Source organism: Taurulus bubalis (assembly GCF_910589615.1).
Source record: "Taurulus bubalis genome assembly, chromosome: 8".
Taxonomy (NCBI): Eukaryota; Metazoa; Chordata; class Actinopteri; order Perciformes; family Cottidae; genus Taurulus; species Taurulus bubalis.
Window position 1 is genome coordinate 14678787 of NC_136596.1, and position 20854 is coordinate 14699640.

Sequence of the window (20854 nt, forward strand, 5' to 3'; positions counted from 1 at the left end):
ACATTTATTTTGATGAACAGATTTGACACAATCCAAATGACTCTTCCTGATAACACTAGAGGGACGAGGGCCTCAGGGAGAAAGCTCCTCAACTCCAGCCTAACGGGGAGCACAGACTTCTGTACAGAAGCACTCTCCTTGAAGAGGCCGTCAGATGGGAGAAATATCACTGATGGTGTAGGTGGGGGGAAATAAAGACAATAGCTTTTAGAGTTCGCTTAAAATTAATTAGGCAAGATGGTCTCTGCATGAGCAGGAAGCCAACGTAGAACATGATGGCTGTTAGGGAGTGTATTAGTAGGAGTATCAGACCCATTGTGATGCTCATAACGTCACTACCTGTGTGCAATGGGCTTTAAATGGGCAACGCTAAAAGCGTACAGAATACATTCTTTCTGAATGCACTTTAAACCCTTTTACTTCAGTTATGCTTGATTATTTGCTTTAACATTGAGGAATATCTGCATCAATACATACACCTCCATCCGAGTAACTGTGGGTGTACCATTTCACAATGTGAGAATTTCCACATTCCATGGAAGAAACAGACAACATAAAGAGCTCATCTGAAATGTAACTTCTACAGTGACCACATATTTTGATACAAGTCTTAATGTAAAACACAAAGCTTAAAATACAAGTTTTTTTTCTCTTGGAAAAAGCCCATAAAAATATCTGTAATGTAACAAAATCTGGCATTGAGCCCCAAATCATGGGCACAACCCAGTCATGCAAAACCCCAACTCAGTCACAGGTTTTAGCTTTAGAACAAACTAGTTCTTATCTAAAATAACTCTGTCCCATTTATAGTCTGCTCTGTAACTTTAACACAGTGTGATACAAGCATGACAGTTAAATGAAAAAGCTGAAACTACCAAACAAAGACAAAGTAACTCAATGATAGATAATACTACAAATTCTCCCACAAAAGACTGCTTACAAGGAAGACAACGCTCCTTTTCTGTGCGCACCTTATTTTCATTCTAATGCAAGCAGGGCTTCACACGAGCTATTCCAACAAAGGGAAGCAGACTCAGAATGACCCGCAACAAGGACGCAAACTGAACAAGCCTGGCTGAGGCAGTGACCGAGGAAGCCAAATGGAGTACTGTTGACATCAGAGAGGGAGATTTTCCAGTCCAAGAGCTCCTATAGAGAGGGAGCACTGCTGACTACCCATTTAGTCGGAGGTACCCAAGTGGGTCTCTGGTCCAGTCCACCTCCACGAAAGTCCTTCAGGAGCGACTGCGGTCCTCTTGGGTGCCCACCAGCATTTTACTGTACAGCTTCTGCTGCTCTTCTTTAAAGGTATCTTTTACCTTTCCTCGCTTCAATCCTCCATCCCTACAAAAGAGTTAGAAATAAGTGACGACAATTATGCAATTCACCCATATTCTACTGCTTATTAGCTTTTGAAAGGCACTTCAAAACATGCTTCGTCAAAAACTTTATGACACAGCAACAGACTTGATATGCAGTGTACACATATATAATATATACAAATAGACACCCCCAACCATTGCAATACAATTGGATATTATTGTACAAACTTTGTAGTCTTTACTACTTTGTTTACTTTGTCAAAGAGAGTAAATGTATATCAATGGTCATGTGATAGAGTTACACTAAACAGCAAACTGCATAATTACAGCAAAAAATACACGGCACAGTAATGCTACATTAATAACGATGCTGATTGATTTAAATGCAGTAAATCAGCACACACAAAAGTAAGGCCTTGGAACCAGAACACTGAAACAGTAATGCAGCCATAATTAATCTTATTAGCTACACCTGTAATGTGAAGTCAAATCGTCAACGGTAAAAAAGCTCAATCATAGTATAAGCTGTTTCAAATAATTGTCAGTGATTGGGACAAAAGATGAGAATAATACACTGAATACAAATATTAAAAAGTTTGTGATTAATACCATAGCAGATAATAGCAGTGACTTGTTGCCTGTAATACCATATATTCTAAGAGACCTTCAAATGGTTGCAAACTGGTGGTTGTATTAACTTTTCATATAAAAGTGTCAAAGGAATGAAAAGTTGCACAACTTCGTTCAAACGGTCTAGTTGAAACTACAGCGGAAATACTGTAGCAACCATTATTAAAAAACTTAGTCAAAAAAGCTGTATAGTGAACAAGATCTGGTATTTTCAGCATTGATTTGTTAGGGACTGAAGTTTCAGGCTCGAGTCTGCAAGAATATTAATAGCAAGGTATTTGTCTCATGGCAGGTATGTTAACTAGTCATAGCAAGACACCCACAGGTGGAAACAATGTAATTAACGATGGCCGAGTACTATTAAGCCATCACAGTGAATGGTACTACTACACATGGTACTAGGGCCACTAGATTGGACTAAATGGATTCAGTTGTCGATTATATTATTGATTACACCTGTGCAATCATTACAAATTGCTGGTATGGGTTAATAGCAATCTGTGTGTTGAAGCGTGTTCATTATCCCTCGTCAGTGAAACTGACAGAAAACATTGCGCTGAATGGGTGTTCTCTTACCACAGGAGGTCGACCAGTCCGCCTTGCCTGGCTATGGCTGCCTTTACACGATTGGCAAACTGGCAAGCATCCTCATCCTCCTGTTGGAGAAGATTTAAATAAATATAACAAAGGCAAACAGGCGGTCATAACAACTAAATAAACACATAGCCTTTATGAACAATATAAAAAAGAAAGAAAAAAATCAATGTTCATTGAATTGAATACAACAAAACAATTAGCGCGGTTAATATGTTGATTGATCATCCATCATAGAAAAATGATTTGTTAACCATTGAGTCTCACCTCTCTCGACATGGGAGGGAGGTACCACACACTGCAGACGATGGCCCAGCTGCTCATCATACGCAACAGGTAGTTGACCATTCCAAACTTGCTGCTATTCCAGAAGGCATCTCCAAATCGGGGGTCATACTGTGAGGATCAAACAGTAGTACGAATGATCGATACAAGTAATATTTTTAACAAACTGTTAAAAAAGAATGTTGATGGTTAAAATGAGATGAAGCAGGTAAAAAAACGCATCCCGCATAACAAAAAAAAAGACTCACCTTAATGGCTACAGGGTAGACTGTGGCACCAATCTCAAAACTGCCCTTCTTAAACATCATAACTGATGTGTTGTTAATGCAGGTACCTGGGAATTTAGTATATTAAAAAAAATAAGAATGGGCCTTTTTCAGGAAACTAGATGGCTATAGTGTGATTTAGAAGTCCTCATACATGTACTAGATAATTGAACAAACTCACCTTCTGGGAAAATGAGAATAGGCAATTTAGATTTATCTTCTACATGGTCACTCAATCTGCAAAACAAGGTGTATGTAGGTTATAATTAAAAATCTCTTTCAGATTCTGAAGACACCAAATTTACAAAAAAACGAACAATTATATTATATATTATAGATTTTAGTTTCACAAATTATATTAAAAAAATTCCAACAGATTCACATTTAAATACAAAATGAACATTTTACTTTGTAACAACTCTTGCTGAATGGAAAAATACTGAGGGGGAAACAACATAACAATAACAAAACATGTAATACAAACAAAGGTTGTAAAGCTACCTTTTGGCCACTAGATGTCTGTCTTTGACTTCTGAGCGTTCAAACCAGATGTGTGGGCAGGCCTTGACCATGGATCTCTGAATGACCCCCATCAAGCCACCATGAATTTGTCCAACCTGACAACACAGCACAAGCACAAACATTGTTTCAACAGACAGCCAGCTGGCACGAAAAAAGTGACCAGTGTCAATGTTTCTGCAGGATCCTGCTCAGCAGCAGTATAATTACCATAGCATAGCAGCCATCGCTGGCCAGGATGATGACGTCAATAGGTGAGGTGTGGTTGGCGACACAGATACCTCCATTCTTGGGTTTATTCTCACTGTAACAGTTGAGACAGAAAGACTGTTAGGCTATATATCATGAATGCACTTCCTGGAGGATTAGTTGTCAAGAACTGCAACAATGTTAGCAAGTGTCAAAATACACCGATAGTGCACAAAATGACGCACGTAATTGTTTTACATTTTCCATTAAAATATGGGTGTACGCCATACTAGATATTTTAAAGGGTTTGACCCCCAGAGCATGCAGGACCTGAACCTACTGAGTCCATTTTTCAAAGCTAGAGTTACAATCTTAAAGAGAGAGAGTGCAACACTTTCTGTCACTTGTGTATTTTTAGCCCCAGAGTAGAGAGGAAGACGTGTCACCATAACACACTAGGTCTTAATGGCAGACTTTCAGAAGGCTCCAAGAAATGAGTACTATTTATTGACAACTAGTAGTGACTTCTTTATAATGGTGACTCTTGTATGTAGTATACATTGTTATGGATAACAATATTTTGATTCCATGCATCCCAAGTGTGTACCATGGCAGTGACAATAACATATCTTGAATCTGCTATTAAAAGGATAATATTTCAGATTATTTTTCTAATCAGAATAAAAGGTGTGTCCATTACTTTTCTAGTTTGTAATACTGCAGAGTAATGAGATGGAAAATCTAAATCCTCATGCAAATTCATAATCAAATAAGAAACTAGTTCTATTTTTATAATCTCACGAACAAAAAGCCTTTGATCTCAATTTCAGATGTCATTCCAACAGTTTAATTTCAAATTCAGTCAAGCCTGCCCTGCCCTGCAGTTACCAAAACAATACCAGCTGTTCATACATAAAGCATCAACTTCCTCCTTCACATCCTGTTGCATGTGCCCATCCTCTCTATACAAGCTCCATTTACTATTTCATCTACTGTTCCTCTTAAATTCTAACGCTGCCATTTTTAAATAAAATGTCACAGCCAACAACATGCACTTTGACCATAACACAGGGGCACGATCTTAAATCCATTCAGGATAGTGAAAATTCAGCGGCTCCAAGCATCGTGTTTTAAGTTAACAAGATGGCTGTAGCAGCATGTCCTAATCAGTACGGCTGAAAATAAATGGATAAACACACACTTGACAGAAGTCTGAGCACAATCAACCAATCACTTGAGGGAACAATCAACTTCAAGAACAGTTTCCGCTTCCAACAAATGACTTTTATAGGTATCTTCAATTAAGACACTGCATACCAAGTCATAGAGAAAGAGTTGGTCAGAAAGAAACCAAATTAAATAGAAAAACGCTTTCCAAATAAGAACCGTGGCTCTCATATACACAAAAGGTTTATAGCTGACAACTCACAAAATACCTGGAACATCAAGAACAAGTGGGAATTGGAATTATAATTGAAGATCATTTCTTTGTGTGTGAAAGAACCTTCTGTGGCATTTTGTTGGAGAAACTGAGTAAAACAGGAGACAACACACATCTTTTGGGACTGCCCAATGATTCAAAGGTTCTGGAAAAGTATTAAAGTAAAATTAATAAAATGTATGAGTCGATGTCCCCTTTGATCAACTGTTATTTGTGTAAGGCTCTATACCTTTAGTTATACGTGGCACAGATCTGAGGTATATAATACGGATACATTTATTGATTGCCAAATAATATGAACTGTGCTCTGGAAGGATGCAAAACCAGCAACTATAACTCGGTGGTTTCAGAGACTTAAACAAGTTTACACAATTGGACGAGCGACAGCAAGAAAATGGACACTTTTATACGAAGGTGCACTTTTGTTACATTGTACATCAGTATTTAACCAAGTGAGATGGGCTGTGACAACAAAACTGTGATATTATTACAAGCACACACACGAGTATGTGTGTGTATTTATTATTATTATTATTAGAAGAAGTATTATTAGACGTCTTATTTTTGTGTAATGCTGTGCTTTGTTAAAAATAGAAAATGCAATACACATTCATCCACATTGCAGCAGTCTACACTGTAGACCAGAGGTGGGCAAACTACGGCATTTTAATCCGGCCCGGCGAGTATTATAATTATTATAACATTAAAAAAAAAAAAAAAGTTATAGTAAAGACCGCTGTATTTATTGCACAGCGCTCTTTTAGGCTTTTCGTGTGTGTTCTGCTGCAGCAGAAAGACCGCTGTAATGCCTTCTGCTGCGCACACGGCTCTGCTGCAGAAGAACACACACGAAAAGCCTAAAAGAGCGCTGTGCAATAAATAAGCATGAAGAAACATCAACGCTGGTCTGTTGTGGTCATCGTGCTTCGGGAAACTGAACTTGGGAACGGAGAGGCGCTACAGCAGTGTGTACGCGCCGTGCGGACCGCTGCCTGCCGTGTTCTGCTGAACTAGAGCGACACACAACACTTGCTGAGCTGCGCTGGTCAATTCCACCCCTCCCCCACTGATCCCACAGACAAAGGCAACACTTTTTTATTTTTTTTATTACCGTAATATACCGCAAAACACTGAAAAGCTCCACTTCTTAGCGGTCAGAATCCTTTTTAATTATCTCGTAAAGCGTTAACTTTATAAGAATTACGGTAATATGAATCACTTTCTGTCGCTGGAGACGGGGTTTGTACTACAACAGTTTTAGAGTTGTAAAATGAACTGACAGCTGCATGCAGAGTATTTTTCCTCAGTATAACTAACATAACTAACCACATTGACCCACGGAACTGCGCCACCCTGCGCGCTCATGTCATGTGACATATAGGGTTCTGTCTGTCAGCCTCCTGCCATCCTCCTGCTACTGCTAAGAGGTTGGCAGCCAATTTAAAGAGTCAGCAAAAAATTTTCTCCGCCAAACTGCTATACAAGAATCAAGCACCAAGGCAAGTTTTTTGCTAGCATTCAAATTAGCAAAAGTCAGCAAGCCTTTCTCTGAAGGAGAGTTTTTGAAAGAATGTATGGTAGAAACGGGTCTCTTATATCCAGAGAGCAAAAACAAATTTGAAAAATTGAGTTCATCACGCAGAACAGTGACTCGGCGTGTAGAACAAATTGATGAAGATTTAACCAGCGAGTTGAACAAAAAAGCCGAGTCATTTACATTATATTCTCACACCGCCCCCTGCCGGCCTCGCCGTCGTCTAGTGTAGAGCCACGGGTCTCACACCGCCCAGCACCCCCTGTGGCGGACCACAGGCTCCCCACCTTCCCTTTGGCTCCAATAATCTGTTTTACCAGATACTCATACTCTCATGTGGTCTGCATTTGGGTCCGCAACATTGTCCTCCCGTGACAGGTTCACACAAACACTCTCCATCCATCTGATACTGGCCCGGCCCGTCTGTCAATTTTTTTTATTCAATGTGGCCCCTGAGCCAAAAAGTTTGCCCACCCCTGCTGTAGACAGTCTAACCTCAGGCTTCGTCCCTTTCATACCGACACTCTGCATGCTCACTAGCAAAGTGCTACTAACGGTTTTTCTTCTCCAAAGATAACTCATTCGTCATTATGTAACATCACATTCCTGTCACATCAAGAGCGTTGCTGCGCATCATATTTGAGAAAGAAGAATAACTGGACCATGTGAAGAAGATGAGCAGCATTTGAGTGGCTTGGGCTTTTACATTATATCCCCCTGGATTCAAAAGTATGAGAACTTTCACTCAAAAACAAAGTAGTTTAGAAGGTAACTTCAGCTCAAATGTCATGGCATTTGGAAAGCGACGAGTTACAACATGCTTTCTCTTAAAAATTTGTGTTTCCTTGGAAAAAGAATTTCCAAAAGCATAATTTTTTGAAACATCAAATTTCAAGATAGCATTTGTACCATTGACCCTACTTGTCATTTTATGCATGTTGTTTTTTTGTTTTCCAAATGTAATTACTTCCACACCAGTGAACATGTGAGCATCATTGCAGAGCTGTGTCCCAATAAAACACAATTTGTTTTGTGATGTCAATAATCGACAAGTGCTAGAAATGTGGCTACATGTGATACGTTTAAATGAAAAGTATACAAGTCTGTGTGTCCCAAATGTCAGTGTGTATGGTTTAAGGAAACCAGTCTTGCTTCTATGACTCATTGTATTTCTTCCATTATTTCTGTTGACATTACCACAAGTTATGATCTGACCTGATTAGATTACCTGAGTGTCTTGTGTGTTTGCATACAGTATTTCAGAGCCAAACAAAGACATGTTCTTCATCTTCCCTTTTACACAATATTTCTGATGAGGACTGTTTTCTAGGAAGTCCACTACTGCAGTGTTCAAATAATACAGTTCTATGAGCCAAAAAAAAGGGTCATGCTCAATTAAAGTTACTCGTCGGGATAACTTGGAGAGGTGTGGAACAAGGGCGTAGGTCCCTTACCTGTCATGGTAGGTTATAATGGCAGTCAGAGCTCTGACACAGATTCTGTAGCACATCAAATGCACTTTCTGACTGAGAAAGTTTTTTAAACTGCAAGAAGGGGCATAAGAAAGCATGATGTACTTAGTGTGTCAAGATACCAAATCTAATTATTTTTGATGAATTAAAAACATCATCGGCCATACCTTCCATTTGGCAGCAGCCCAATAACACATGTGAGGAACACAAGCAGGCCGACGCCAGTGAAGGCAAGAGTTACCCTGGAAGACAAACAGGTTGGTTACACAAAACTCTACAACAGGGAATATTTTAACAAGCAAGATCACTACTGTAAAACACAGATTGGAGGGATTCCACTTTTTGGGTTTCACAAATTTAAACTAATTAGTATTTTACTGGCATTTAAATGCAAGAACGCGATCCTTATTCATAAAAGTTTTCCTTCTTATGTACAGGTCATGAGGGAGCGAGGTTCTGGTTATCAATGAACATTTCCATCTTCTCCTCTGCCTCCCCGTGTCACTGAGACTCCAGAGCTTGCGGGAGAGAGATGATTAAACAGGCCAACTTAATCTGGATGAACCAATCATCCAGGTTGGAGAAAGGTGATGATTCAATTGGACATGGATTAGACAAAAACTAGGGAGGTGAAAATGTCAAGCTAGTGAGTGAGATCAATATTCAACAATGAGAGAATCCATTAACTGAATGGAAGAATAGAATGATGTCCGTCTGGGCAACGGAGGCCTGATTTGTTTTCCCACTGGCAATTGGAAGTGAGCCAGCCAGGCTTGGTACTGAGTCACTGTCACTGTGACCTCAAATGAGGAACTTCCTCTTTAACTCACTGCATGTGCCAACACGTAGTCTTACTTGGGTGTTCTGTAGCAGACAGAAACCCCACGCAGTCTGCCCAAATATATTCATTGGTGGATTGCACATTAAATTGGCTGTGAATATGTATGTTAGCCCTGCACTGTACCCAACTTCTTGTCTAATGCATGCTCTATGGCCGGTCTGGCTTTGTATTTTTTGTGGTCATCGCTCAAACTTCCAGGCTTCCTGGACTACCCACCATGCACAGTTGGCATGATTCTCATTCAACTGTGACTCCTCAAACCAAGTGACACCACCTCACTGGGTCGATTTGTATTTGATGCAGACAAAGATACTGTCCAGTGTAACAATGTTGTAGCATTGGATGGCTAAACTAAACAATGAGATTTTGAGTATGAGAACCAACAGGTTTATTTATCAAAACCAAAAGTAGAATTTAGAAAACACACAAAAAACCTAAATGTGGAGGACGCCCATTCTCTGCTGCAGAGTTTTAGAGAGAGCCGCTAAAAATTACTGACACTGTAGTACTTGAAATTAGGGCTGCAACTAACGATTATTTTAATAATCGATTGATCGGTTGATTATTTTTTCGATTAATCGGATAAAAAAATGTTTTTATCAAAAAAGCGTTCATTTTCAACCCTTTATTCAAAAACAGAAGTGACAGTGCAAAACATCTTCAGAAAGTGCACAAACAGGTTGCTCCTTGAACATCCCTGAGCTGTTAATTAAAACAACAAAATGGACTAACACTAAAAACATACACATCTATGCTTTACATCTGCCAAATGTGAGCCCTTTTTACTGTAATTGATCCCTCCAGAGGCTGCATTTACATACCCTGCGTTATCAATATGTATGAAATACTGGGACAGAGGGAAGCTGTACTGCTACATATAGAGCGTCCTCTTCCTTAAACTCTTTCATTCTGGGTCTCTTATGACCACGACGTCACGTTGTTGGCTAAGCCCAACTACGTGATTTGCTTCATTCTACTTTGAGTAAAAAAAAAAAAACCTGCAGCCAGATCCTCCGGTGTGCCGGTTTAACGTTAACGAGTGACAGCGTGAACTGAACCAGACCGGGGGGTCACGGCATGTTTCATCACGTTACGTTTTTTTTACAAGCAAGACTGAACTGTAACGGAACATAACGTAACTTCAACGACAATACACAACCCAAACACGTTAGCGAACGCGATAGCAAGCTGACTAGCTTCCATTAAAAACAAGTTTGAGGAACATGAAGACGCTGATTGGCCAAGACTCGACTTGTCAAAGATCTTCTATTTTTGAGAACATCACAACCTCAGCTTTTCTCGTGTCTCACTCCAATCTCAGAAACGCTGGCCGGCCAGTTGCTCTGCTTCGCTCTTTTTTTTCTTCTCCGCGACTTATTGCCCGGCGTAATAATCGTGCGACACAACGAATCGATAATGAAATTCGTTGCCAACACTTTTGATAATCGATTTTTAACGATTTTATCGATTCGTTGTTGCAGCCCTACTTGTAATAGTGTCAAGTATCCATCGGCTGTCTCAATGTGTTCACTTTTCATCAAAACAGGTACAGACGTTACCAAATATAATATAAAACAACGTCTATGTTGCAGGTACGGCTAATACCTGAGAGGCAGCAGGAAGCCGTAGCGGATCAGCAGGCCCAGCCCCCATAGGACGGTCAGCCTCAGGCTGATGTAGTGGAAGTTGTTGTTGCTGCGGGTCAGCAGATTCCAGGACTCCAACTCCTCAGCAGAGAACCGCTTGGTCACCTCATCGTCCATGATGCTCGCCACTCCTCGCCGAGCAAAATAGAAGATGTCAGACATCTCAAACTCCGGGGCTGAGTTCAGTTCTCTGTTGCTGCCGCTCCGCCGGATCTCGTTGATCTCCTCCTCTAAGGAGGTGGGCTCCTTGGCAATGATGGCTGGAACAGTTCAGAGGAAGGATGTCAGAAATGCTTGTCTATAAAACAAATATACCGATTGAACATACACACAGTTAGCACATCTTACCATTTGAGTAGGGTTTGTACAAGAGGTGATTATTTTCTTTTGCTCCTCTCTCTATCCTTAGTGTGGCCCACTATAATAAAGACAGAAATGTGTGTAAAAATACACGGATATTCAGCATGCTCAACAAATTAAACAATAACAATTGCTCACACATCAACTGTTAATTGTGAATCAGGAACGCAACGCCATAAAACATTTAGAAAAGGAAGCACAGACACTATGCAACCAGCTGCCGCTTTAAGCAAACTGTCGTAATATTGATCTTTTCCAAATGTAACATTCTAGAAACTCACAGCAATTATTTCATAATAATCAGAGTCCTTGCTGTTTCCAGCTGAAGGTATCTACTGGTTCTCTGGAGTGTAGTTGTTAATGTTGTAAACCATCAAAAACTTTTACAAAGTTGAAGAAACTAGATTTCTAAATTGTCAGAAGGTGGCCTCACCCTAAACTGGGTCAATAACATGCATGACTTCTCTGTGACCACGGCCTTGTTCTAAGACAACAAAGTGAAAGCCCACTTCTCACAGTTCAATATGGAGATAGCCACTGTGTCCACATAGTAGGGATGCACCGATATCGGTCAAATAGCTGCAATCACTAATAATAAGGATTATCTATTCAAATCAGTTCTACGTCTATATACCAGAATATGTATTCCCATTTAAGTTTTGACCACTTTGTTGCTGCATTGAAAAATAAAATTTTTTTAAAAAAAGTAGCGGTACATTTTGAAGGTTTTCTACCAATTTGCTGGTGAATGTTTTACTATTATAATAATAAATCAAAATGTAGGAAATTCATATCTATCTATGTATTTATTCATATTTTACCTTTATTTAACCAGATAAGTACATTGTAACCAGTTCTCAATTTGGTTTTATTAAGTTGGGAAAGCAATGTTTAATTCAAGCCTGATGTGGCCCGACACATAAAATAATGATCCCAGTTACTTCACACAGTGAGGCAAACGTGAGGCAGATTAATTAATAACTGGTGTTTGATCAGTACTCAGTATCTGCCGATATCAAAAACTCAACTATCTGTACTGTTACCACGACTGAAAAGGCCAGATTGGTGCATCCCTAACTGAGAGGCAGGAAAAGGACATAGTGTTCTAGCTCTAAGACAAGGAGAAAGGAGAGATCAGGGAATTATGGACTGGGAGGTGTTGGATGTGTTTCCCTCTCAGAATATAGTTCATACCACAGCACATGATTTCTTCCAAGATGTAAGTGCACCAAACAACAATAAGGTAAAGTAAAACAAAGTTGAAAGCATGATTGTAAGTATTCTCTATTCTATTAAACAGTAATAGCAGGCAGAAAAGTTGAGAACACTGGAATTGGCCTGGGGCACTTGCAAAAAGAGAAAAGAAAAAGAGTGACATTGCTTGCAGAAGAAGCCATGCTGTAAACAAAAAAAAAAGCTTTCATCTCAAAATCAGATTGTTTTCATATTTCTATAGACGCACAACTTTTATGACTGTTTCAGAGCCAACAGTCTGAAAAGCAGACTATTTGAAGACTAATGACATTTAGCCTACAGCAGTGAAATCTACATTTGGTGGATATATGTTGGACATAATTACTTAAATCAAATAAGCACTCACATTACTAGCATATCAACCATTCTTTTTGCTTTACAGCTGGGGTACCTTTAAATCTTTTCGTGACAAGCTGAAATACTAAATCAACGTATTTACAAGCAGCTGCAGTTGACAAGATTATTTGGCTGCAGAGAGGAGGAGCACAGAGAGCTGCTCCGAGAACAGGAACAAAACAAAACAACAAAACAAAGCCATTCTATCATGATAGCATGTGGCTCCAGAGCCGCATGTGAAAGATGTGACATTTTTACCTTGTATCATACGCTGCTGTGGGATTACACCACAAATAACTGAAGTTTAAGTAAGCAGAAGTACTTTGTCACACTGATGGCACAGCAACACAAACTAATGTTGAGCAACTAATTGCAAAGACCAAATTCCACTGCAGGTGAGGTCTTGGCTGTACACCTAATCCAGCCAGAGACAAACGTTTTATTTTATTTTTTAATTCAAGAACGGCTGCAATGGAGACCTTTGCGAGCAATTAAAAAACATTAAAATAGTACAAACCAAAAAACATTGCTTCAGGTTTGTCTTTACTGCATCTGTCTTTTGACCTTTTCCCTATGTCTCTTGGTAGTTACAGCAATCATGAGCTAAGAACAACTCTTCCATCTCCCACTGGTCCATTTATTTCTGGCACAAGACCTGCTCTCAGAGGTCAGGCTGGAAAGTGATGACAGCTTTACTTGTGAAGAGAAACCAGAAGAAGAGAAACTGGATAACCATCTGAAGTTTAATGGTAAATCTTAAACTGGGCCTCATTTCACAATGGAGCTGATGCATTACTGCCATCACTGATGATTCAAACTCATTTAAAGAAAGTAAAGACGACATCTCAGTAATATTACAAGCTGCTGTAGCCATCTCACAGACAACGGTTACAAACAAGGTCTGTACCACCGTTTTCGTCAGTTACATAACACGTGGAGAATGGCCCTGTGGCTGTTGTGTTAATCTGTATCTGACTGAATACAATGGTCACTAGTTGGATGCTAAAGACCAGCATCAAGCCTGAAGCTGACCAATTTCCTGAAATTGAAATGTAACGTACTCAACCAACTACAGCTACAAAAAGTTGTATTGTATACAGATAACTGTTTCCCAGAAGCAAATATGACAGTTGAACTGTGAATGCTGATTCAAGGTCGGCCTTGAAGAACAGATCTGACAAACTTTACCATTGATTGTTTGTTGAACAACAGGGTGTTTGAAACTGTGCAGGAATAGAAACACTCCTGGAGACACACTTTGTTGTGTGTATCCAGTGCTTGCACTCCACCTCAGCTTCAAAAGTAATCATTTATGATGAACACAAAATCTCAAACTACAGTTAAAACTGTACGTTTCCTCATTTCTTAAAATAAACATAAAGTAGTGAGCCATAATGCAGCAAGTGCTTACCTCAAAGAGCTTTAATAAGGTTTTCATGTAAAGACGTCGGATGCCAAAGGAAACCCCAAAGATGGCCGGCACGATAATGAAGACCAACAGCAGGGTGAACCACACGGTGAAGGAGATGCCCAGCAGGATACACACCAAGTTGTCGAAAGGGTTGAAGAAGAGCTCCATCTTGAAGTTTTGGGGGTCGATGAAATCTATTAAACTGTTGAAATCAGTGGGCAGAGCAGATGGCAGCGGACCGACAGCACTTCACCTCCTGGCCCCAGGTGGCCCTTATCTTTTGTCAGAAAAAGGCCTTCATCAAGATAACTAGGGGCTGGAGCTCCTCAAATTCAACAGAGAATCAATACAAGTAGAAGTGGCCAGTTTGACGATGCCCTCTTGGGCAATATCAACGCGTTTCATCATATTCACCATCAATCGGTTTCTGAAACTTAGTTGAATTCAATCCCAGGAAAAGGAATGTAAAGTATTTAACAGCAACTGCGCTGCAATAAAGCTGAGTCCTTTTTTTGTGTTACAGATGTCCTTTGCTTTTTGAGCAACACCTCCTGCTGGTGACGGAAATGTAAACAACGAAACTGGGCACAGCAGGTGGTTCCCTTGTGCTGAAGATCCAGCGGCTCTGCAGCAACACGGACCTGCAAAGACGTACAAACAAACGATCAGGGGATCCATCTCACAGCGACGCGTCCCGAGTGCAACGTCGTGAGATGCATTCAAGTCACAAAAGAGTGTCCATTTGTCTCCATTCTCTGAACGTTATACATGTTTAATACAAGTATGCAAAGTTAGCGCGAGCCCCTGTCTTATCTGAGAAGAAATGGACATCCCCCAATCTTAGGAACAGGGTGACACTTGTAATGTATACGAAGGGCCAGATAAGTTTATAAGATGACGTTACTGTTAACAGCCACAGAGCAAAGACAACGGTTAGCGGCCTGATGGTGCTAACGAGAGGAACTCCACCCTGGGTTAGCTCGGCTCATCACCACCGGCAGTTAACGAGAGTGATTTAGCAGCAACAAAGGGAGTTAGCATAGATAGACGACCGCAGCTAGTCGCGGGTCTCGAGACTTCTTTCCCCACGCGGGTGATTTAGCGTCTGCAGTTGTGGGCCTCCGAGCTAACGCCCCCCTGTGCTCTACTTCGTCCAGCTAGCTCGCGCTCAGCCCTCGAGAGCACCGCCCGGGTCTAACGTTACACGAAGTGCTGAACCAACCTTTTTGTCACAAGCTTGGTTTGGCTGCGTGTACTAAGCGTCTCGCCGGCTACTTTCTGAAACCGACAGCTCACATGTACCGCGCCGTCGATTAATTGGGTTGATAGCGAACTAACCTGTCGTCCCGTTACGTCCCTGCGCCGGTACAGTAAGGCTTCAGTGGTGAATCACTTGTCTTTGTCTTGCGGACTGTAGCCAAACTCCACCCGGAGAACAACATGGGCAGACAACGGGCGGCTCGCTGCTGGCTACGTATTACGACCCGGCCCTTGGCTCGCCACACTCGGTTCAACCATGACACCTGCTGGCCGACAGGGTGTACTGCAGGAACATATCCAAGTATACGTGTACAATGTGTGACCACTGGGGGCGCTAGAGAGCAATTGTCTGATGAGCGGGTGTGCATGTGATATCACGAGCAACTTTGCCAGTCACTCTACTGATATGGAAAATATTACGCTGCAACGGATGCATTAAAATAAGGTAGAGAAAAAAATAAAATTACACAGTAAATATGATTAAAAGGTATTGTGCAATGGACTGCAGATTCTGAAATCAGAATTCAACATTTCTTTTCAACTGGGAATTACAAAAAGAAAAGCATTAGAGTTGGCAACAAGGTGTTGTTGATTTGTTTTAATTGTAATTCTTCAATGCTTCTTTCATTGCAAACAAAAGGCCACAGTGTGGATAGCTATCTTACATAATCTAAAGACCTAAGCAAATAAGAACAAACATCTGCATGGTCACGAGAGGCAAGTGATAATTGTGATAAAGTGTTTGCAATTTGAGTGAACAAACACTTTCAAGAATTTTACACTAAAATACTGGTATAACAAAACCTTTTTTTATTTGCAGATTTACATCCATGTACAATCTTGTCAAGTAATATCAGATAAAGAGAAATGAAAACAGTACTGAAATTTGGCAACACATTGAACTTTCAAATCCTGAATTAACATGCCCATTCCAACAGAAGAAAAGGACACCTCAATTATGTTTCAGATTTATAGATAATGTATTTCAATATGATAGTATAGCCACTCAAGTTCCAACCGTGTACATTTCGTCAAATTCCAACCGTGACCATTTGGTCAACATCACAACAAGTGCTTCCAGGAGATTCAGTCCTTGCTCTCCAGTAGAGCCTCAAAGTCTGGGGAGCAAACCATTTTGTGTTTGATATTCCCTAATACAGTCAAGTTGCCTGTTCTTCCCTCCGAATTAATAGAGACCAACTCCTGAGAAGACAGGGAGGGGTTAGAAGAAAATATTTTATTAATTGATATACAATAAATATGTTTTATATGGTAAAATAACAGAAGTGGCCTGTAAAGAGACACTGGAAAACACCAGTTACGCTGTATCGAAAAAGATACAGTATAACGACAGAGGCACATCATCAATAATGGGATCACACCTGATGAAAAGCGCATGATGCTCCGAGAGACACATCAAGTGTCACTTGTCCGATCATGAGCTGGACCCGGCCAGACTTCCGCACCACCAGCTTTCCCACAAGACCCTCCCGCAGGTCTTTTAGATTGCAGCTGTTTTCTTCAGCTTCCCCCTCCTGTATAAAATCAAAACACGGCTTACACACATGACACAAAGCGTATCATGTATTTAACATGTAGACAACAACTATATTCACCTGAGATTCTGTTTTCAGAAGCACCGACTGTCCGTCCTCCGACTGCACCTCTGTTTTCACCGGCCTGTGCTCCTGAGTTGGGGGCTGGCCGGGCAGCGAGTCAGGCATCTGCATGAAGAACAGCCCCTCCCCTTTGGTCAGACTCCATCTTTGCAGCAGCTCAGAAAGAACTTCAGGCTCAGGGAGAGGAGGGGGCCTGAACGCTCCTTCGGACTTCTTTATTTCGGTTTCCTCTGGCTCCTGTTTCACTGAAATGAAGATAAAGTGTATTTTGAGAGAGCAGCTGTGCGGACTACATGCTTGTTATTTATTTCCAGCTTTCACAAACTAACATACATATTGGAAGCTGCTGACTTGGAAACCGCTACATAGATACAACACCTTCTAGTTTTATCTTGTCATCTTCAACTGCATTTTCCATGAGTTCGCCATCCTCCTCCTCGTCCTCTTCTTCCTTCTCAATTTTAACAGCAGCTTTACTAAATTCCTCTGTGAATCCCCATCCCGATAAAGCAAGAGGAAGCTGGACAGGGCAGCTCCTCCGCTCACTCCTCAGGAAGGGGTCGTCTATAAACTGAAAGAATGCAATGGAGAAGAAAAGGTGAGCTACTAAGAGGAACTTGAATTTTGTGACGATTTTGGCGGTCCCTATGAACAAAAGCCGACTCCATGTTAAAAGGCAGCAGCAAAGCCGGTTCTGTGTCTGTCTGTCTGGTTGGTTGGTGCCACAGACCTTCTGCTGGAGTCTGAGCTGAAGGAGTTTCTAAATATACCTGTATGATTTTGTCTGATTTTGTGCAGATTCCAGTGACAGATGAGTTCCTCACAGTAACTTTAATAAAGATGACAAGCAAGGGACTTACAGTATCTCGCTCCAGCTTGGCAAGTATCTCTTTGGTCTCTTCCTCTGTCTCTCTCTTTTCCTTTTTAATATTGATGATGGGTGAAGGTCCCATGCTGGGAGCTTCTCTCTCATTTTCATAACCACCTGTGTATGATAGAGGGATGCAATTGAACCAAGACAAGACACAATCAAACATGTGTAATATAGACTGTAACTACAGCAGTATAGAGTGAGTGGTCATTCAGCTGAACTCCTACCTTTCTTTTTCATCATCATCTCTGCCGGCCCCTGCTCAAAAATGGAGTGAGACTGGATGACCTCTGGGCGACCTCGGCCTCTGCCTCTATCTCTCGGACCCCGACCTCGACCTACATCCCTCCTGTTTCTCCTCTGCCCGCCATCTGTTATTGTTCTATCATAACAGATTGGCCAACAGTCAAAAAGATACTTGAATCCATGTTTTTTATCTATTTTTTTCCTTTTGAACTGTTGAGAACTTACTCTTCTTTAGCTTTTCTGCCAATAATGTTGGGTGTAAAGGTTTTCTAAAAAAGAAAATACAAAAACAGTACTTAAGAACGGGAAAAAAGAGAAGCAATCCTGAACAATTATTCTTACTAAGAGTGAGATACAGCACATTACCTTCTTCACTCCTCCCAGGGTGAGGTCTCGTGACCGCATTGAGGGGAGACGGCCGGTAGAGACGGCAGTGGGTGGTCGACGGCCCATCAGCATCCCGACACCGCTCCCTCCAGGGGTCGGCACACGTTGAGCACCGGCCTCACCAGAGCCCGGATCAGCCATCCTAGAATGGAGACGCATGGCAAAATAAATAAAGACCTTGGACATGATTATAAATATGAATCAAGTTCAGATGTTCTTCACTGAATTATTGGTATTGTGGGGATAGAAGAACAGACAGAGATATACTGACATATTTTGCATTGAAAAGTATTCAGTTGCTCAACTAATAATAGACAGCCTTGGACATGGACTGTCTTGTAACTGCTGAGCAGATCATTGCAATGCACTGGATTGAATACATACAGTTGATCTTAACAGTAAAGCATAGATGAGGTTGACTTAAGAGTGCTATACTTCAGTAACCTGCATGTGCTGGCAAATGTATCTGTTCAGGAAAAAACTAAATCATATTTTTCATATTGTTTAATTTACAGCATATATTGATCAGTGTTATGCTGAATGAAATACAATGAGCAGACTATCTTTTATTACAATTGGCAAATTCCCCAGGGCACAAAGCCACAAGACACTGCATGTAGATGTGCTGGTACTTGGTTCTACGTGTACATGCAGTATCATCTGACCGTGTCATTCAGAGGATCCTGCTCTCCCCCACACTTTTTTTCACTTGAGCCCTTTGGCACATCCTGCGCTTCCTCAACCTCAACTCCCTCATCCCAGCATCAGCCTATAGCCAGTGATGCATGATGGCCAATTTAGTGGACAGATGATTCATTGTAATTTCCTTCTAATATAAAACCAGTACTTGGAAAATGAACGAATGATATGATTCCTTAGTTGTTTACTTTATGTCACAAACATTTTCATATCTCTTTCCATAGAAGGATTGATAAGATATTGATGAGTGAATGGGTCTTTCTGAACTTCTGTCATGTAGTGCAATGGCTAAGCACTGAGTATCAGTGTTTTGGATGGTGCAATAGCGTTCACTTTAGTGGTTCATGTGCAAATGCCATCAGAACCAATGCATAGACAATACAGCAATATGATACTGTAGTGACCTCTATACATGAAAGGGTTACACTTTTTTATAGCACATAATATTAAATGATACGATATTACGTCAACAACGGCAAAAATGCAGTAACACGTGGCCAAATTAAAACACGAATACAAGGACACAACACAAGTAATATCGCACTTTAACGTTGTCAAGAATAACTGTTGACACGATATGCTACTCCAGATACTTACGTAATGATTTACTTGGATGTCCCAATTCAAAATCACGTCCTTGCATGTGAAAGAAGAGTCATTACAAGTTGTGTTATGCTAGAGCTGGTTCTGACTCGGCATGATGCACGTCGCCATGACACTTCTGCAGCGTCATCGCCCTGTGAGTTCACGTGGATCAAACCTGCGCAGAAAACCCCGGATGAATATCAATTTTTAAATCAATTCAATTATTGTATGGACAATTATTATAATGATCTCGGTTATGGAGAATTTCTTCTTTTCTTTTCTTTTCTTTACTCGGCCGATATATTCTGAGTATTTTTTAAACATTGTTGATGATTTGCGCAGTCAGTGTATTGCAAATAATGTAGGCTAATGCTCACGTCTCACTGTTTAATGCACTGAATACACGCTTTGAGATTAATTATTCTTCAGCTACGAGCCATATACACATAGGCAACTGTAGTAAAGGCTACATACTAGAATATGTGAAATGTGTATGTGAATAAATAGCGCTCATCTGCCACATTAAAAGTCAGACAAAATATTGAAACAGTGACAGTAGATAATAATATGCAGAGCAGTAATAACATACACGGTGCCAGTAGATAATACTATCCAGTATAATAATAACATGCACAGTGCTAATATATAATAATATACAGTGCAATAATAGCATGCACAGTGCCAATATATAATAATGTACAGTACAACAATAACATACACAGTGCCAGTAATACAGTACAATAATAGCATACACAGTGCCAATATATAATACTATACAGTGCAATACTAACATACACAGTGCCAGTAGATAATAATATACAGTACAATAATAACATATACACTGCCATATACATGTATAAATAACTCTATATGCAAAAGTCTTGCAGTTTGGTGAGAGATGAGCAGATTATTTAGTATTTATTTATAGTGGTCTAAGCTCACTTGAGACTAACAACAACATTGTATTTCATAAACTAAATTTACATAATTTCGTAAATGAGTTATTCTCTTCTTTAAACTGGTTTTCCAGATTTGTAAAAGTTAAAGAACACCATTTGGTTTGGGCCAAATCTATGTGTGACTATTG

General features: G+C 40.4%; 2 protein-coding genes across 2 annotated transcripts; both read right to left on the minus strand.

The window, feature by feature from the left end:
* On the minus strand, window positions 1-14268 carry LOC306740468 (glycerol-3-phosphate acyltransferase 4-like; the record flags this gene model as incomplete). The annotated part of the gene is made up of 12 exons (XM_079222626.1): window positions 1-1344; window positions 2529-2608; window positions 2814-2942; window positions 3080-3165; window positions 3279-3334; window positions 3599-3714; window positions 3827-3920; window positions 8235-8324; window positions 8420-8494; window positions 10699-10999; window positions 11088-11157; window positions 14101-14268. 12 exons carry the CDS (start codon window positions 14266-14268, stop codon window positions 1236-1238), a joined length of 1374 nt encoding a protein of 457 aa, XP_079078752.1. The 3' UTR covers window positions 1-1235.
* Window positions 14269-16147: 1879 nt separating this feature from the next.
* polr3d (polymerase (RNA) III (DNA directed) polypeptide D) lies at window positions 16148-19895 on the minus strand. The gene is made up of 9 exons (XM_079222476.1): window positions 19780-19895; window positions 18463-18625; window positions 18322-18365; window positions 18078-18232; window positions 17840-17964; window positions 17358-17550; window positions 16977-17224; window positions 16743-16895; window positions 16148-16563 (listed from the first exon to the last, which is right to left on the minus strand). The coding sequence occupies exons 2-9, from the start codon at window positions 18622-18624 to the stop codon at window positions 16447-16449; spliced, it is 1197 nt and encodes a 398-aa protein (XP_079078602.1). The 5' UTR covers window position 18625; window positions 19780-19895; the 3' UTR covers window positions 16148-16446.
* Between the last annotated feature and the right edge of the window lie 959 nt (window positions 19896-20854).

Bases quoted from the DNA above. Each gene is read 5' to 3' on its own strand.
- polr3d (XM_079222476.1), bottom strand. From the start codon at position 18,624: ATGGCTGATCCGGGCTCTGGTGAGGCCGGTGCTCAACGTGTGCCGACC. The intron at 18,366-18,462 runs GTAATGTGCTGT...TTTCTTTTTTAG, and splicing joins CCCTGGGAGGAGTGAAGAAG to AAAACCTTTACACCCAACAT. The intron at 17,965-18,077 runs GTAGGAGTTCAG...TATCATACACAG, and splicing joins GATGATGATGAAAAAGAAAG to GTGGTTATGAAAATGAGAGA.